Genomic DNA, 1,531 nt, shown 5'->3' with positions numbered 1-1,531 from the left:
CCATGTGCATGGAGTCAGATGCTGAGAGAAAAATTTATAGTGTGGGAAACATAAATTTAGCCTCCTATCTATGTTAGTTTAGGTAATAATAAAAAGAAGGCTTTGAGCTTACTGTTGAGGAGCCATTTCTCCTTACTGTCCACATCCAAGGCCAAACCAAAGAATTACTGTTTAGCTTCCACAACTTTGAGCAGGCTCAACTGTACATGACATGATAGTTCACCCTGGAATGAGGGGTTAAGTAGCAAAATGCTTATGAAGGTGCTAAGTGGCTGAAGACTGTTGTGTGATTTCATTAGTTAATGTGTTGCTTTTCCCTTTAAATGGTATTATTGGGATTTTATTGCATGTGTTTGCATTATGATAATGACAAGTAAATATATATATATGCTACGTCAACTTTTCCCACATTTAAAGGTGTTAAAAGAACTTACCAAAATACTTTGTAGTGCCAAAATTACAAATATGATATGATGTATCTATAGATATAAGTAAAATTTAAGACACTCAAATTAGATCTGAACAAGGAATAACAAATTATATATCAGCCAATCCGTGCTTTCAGCTTAGCACGTTACCATCTGAAGTGTTCTTTTAATAATTCAGATGCTATTAGATGTACTATAGTTCAACATTTCTTGTTTTGCATGGCTTTTATCTGATGAGTACATACTCATCTTTTTAGTGATTTCAGTAATTAATTTAATTATGCTTTATTTGTTCATCAGTTCCCAGCTTTCTACTCTTGTATTTGTGTTGTTTTGCCCTTGCTACTGTATGCTTGCAAATTTTACCATTATTATACATGCCATATTTTCTTGTGCTTTGCAATGATTGCTGCTTCTGCCACTACTTCTTCATTTTCATGCTTCCTGGTAATGTTTCAACAAACAGCATGTGTTTGCATTGGTTTAACAGATGAAAATGCAAATGTAGGCCCTCTAGATATCCAGTCTGTGGAAGTGATAGTCAGGGAGTGATGTTTTGCCAGTGTATGCATCTTCACTTTTCAAGTGGAAGGAAAAGGTAAATTTATGAATTACAGATTACTTGTGTTTTGTTTTCTTTAAAAAAACAATTAGATACAATATGATCTTTGAGACGTTCTTTAGTTTAGAAAGATTTATGAACATATAAAAGAATGGAGAATGATGTATGCTATTTTATTACAGGTAAACAAAAACAAGCACCAACAAAGAATGGGCCTCCTGCAAAGAAGAAAAAATAGAGACCTTGAAGCTTCATCTCTTCAGAAGTTAATTAATGTGACATAAATATCATAACAGTCTTCCTGTATATTAGGAAAGATTGTTTTGTTGTGTTGGAGATACTCTTACCAAAAATAAAAGGTCTGTTCTTGTTAATTCATTAGTGTTTTCTTTTTTCTGCAAATTGCAAACAGAATCAAAATCTAGATTAAGATGACATATAATTTAAGGAAAATTGGAAGGCTCTTATGTAATAATCCTCACTGTTATGATAGGGTATTTTTGGAACAATCAGGGTGACCTACCCAAAGTCTACAAGAGAA

General features: G+C 33.0%; 1 protein-coding gene across 1 annotated transcript in view; it reads left to right on the top strand.

Moving 5' to 3' along the window:
- LOC119587813 (cryptochrome-2-like) overlaps positions 1–1,368 on the top strand; it is a gene marked incomplete at its 5' end in the record, with an annotated part of 8,629 nt that extends 7,261 nt beyond the window's left edge. The window contains 2 exon segments of the mRNA XM_037936513.1: positions 919–1,026; positions 1,173–1,368. Coding sequence (XP_037792441.1) covers positions 919–980 — 62 coding nt within the window.
- Positions 1,369–1,531: the final 163 nt, after the last annotated feature.

This window comes from Penaeus monodon, chromosome 23, assembly GCF_015228065.2.
Source record: "Penaeus monodon isolate SGIC_2016 chromosome 23, NSTDA_Pmon_1, whole genome shotgun sequence".
Lineage (NCBI taxonomy): Eukaryota > Metazoa > Arthropoda > Malacostraca > Decapoda > Penaeidae > Penaeus > Penaeus monodon.
This window is presented reverse-complemented; position numbering and strand designations above follow the sequence as displayed.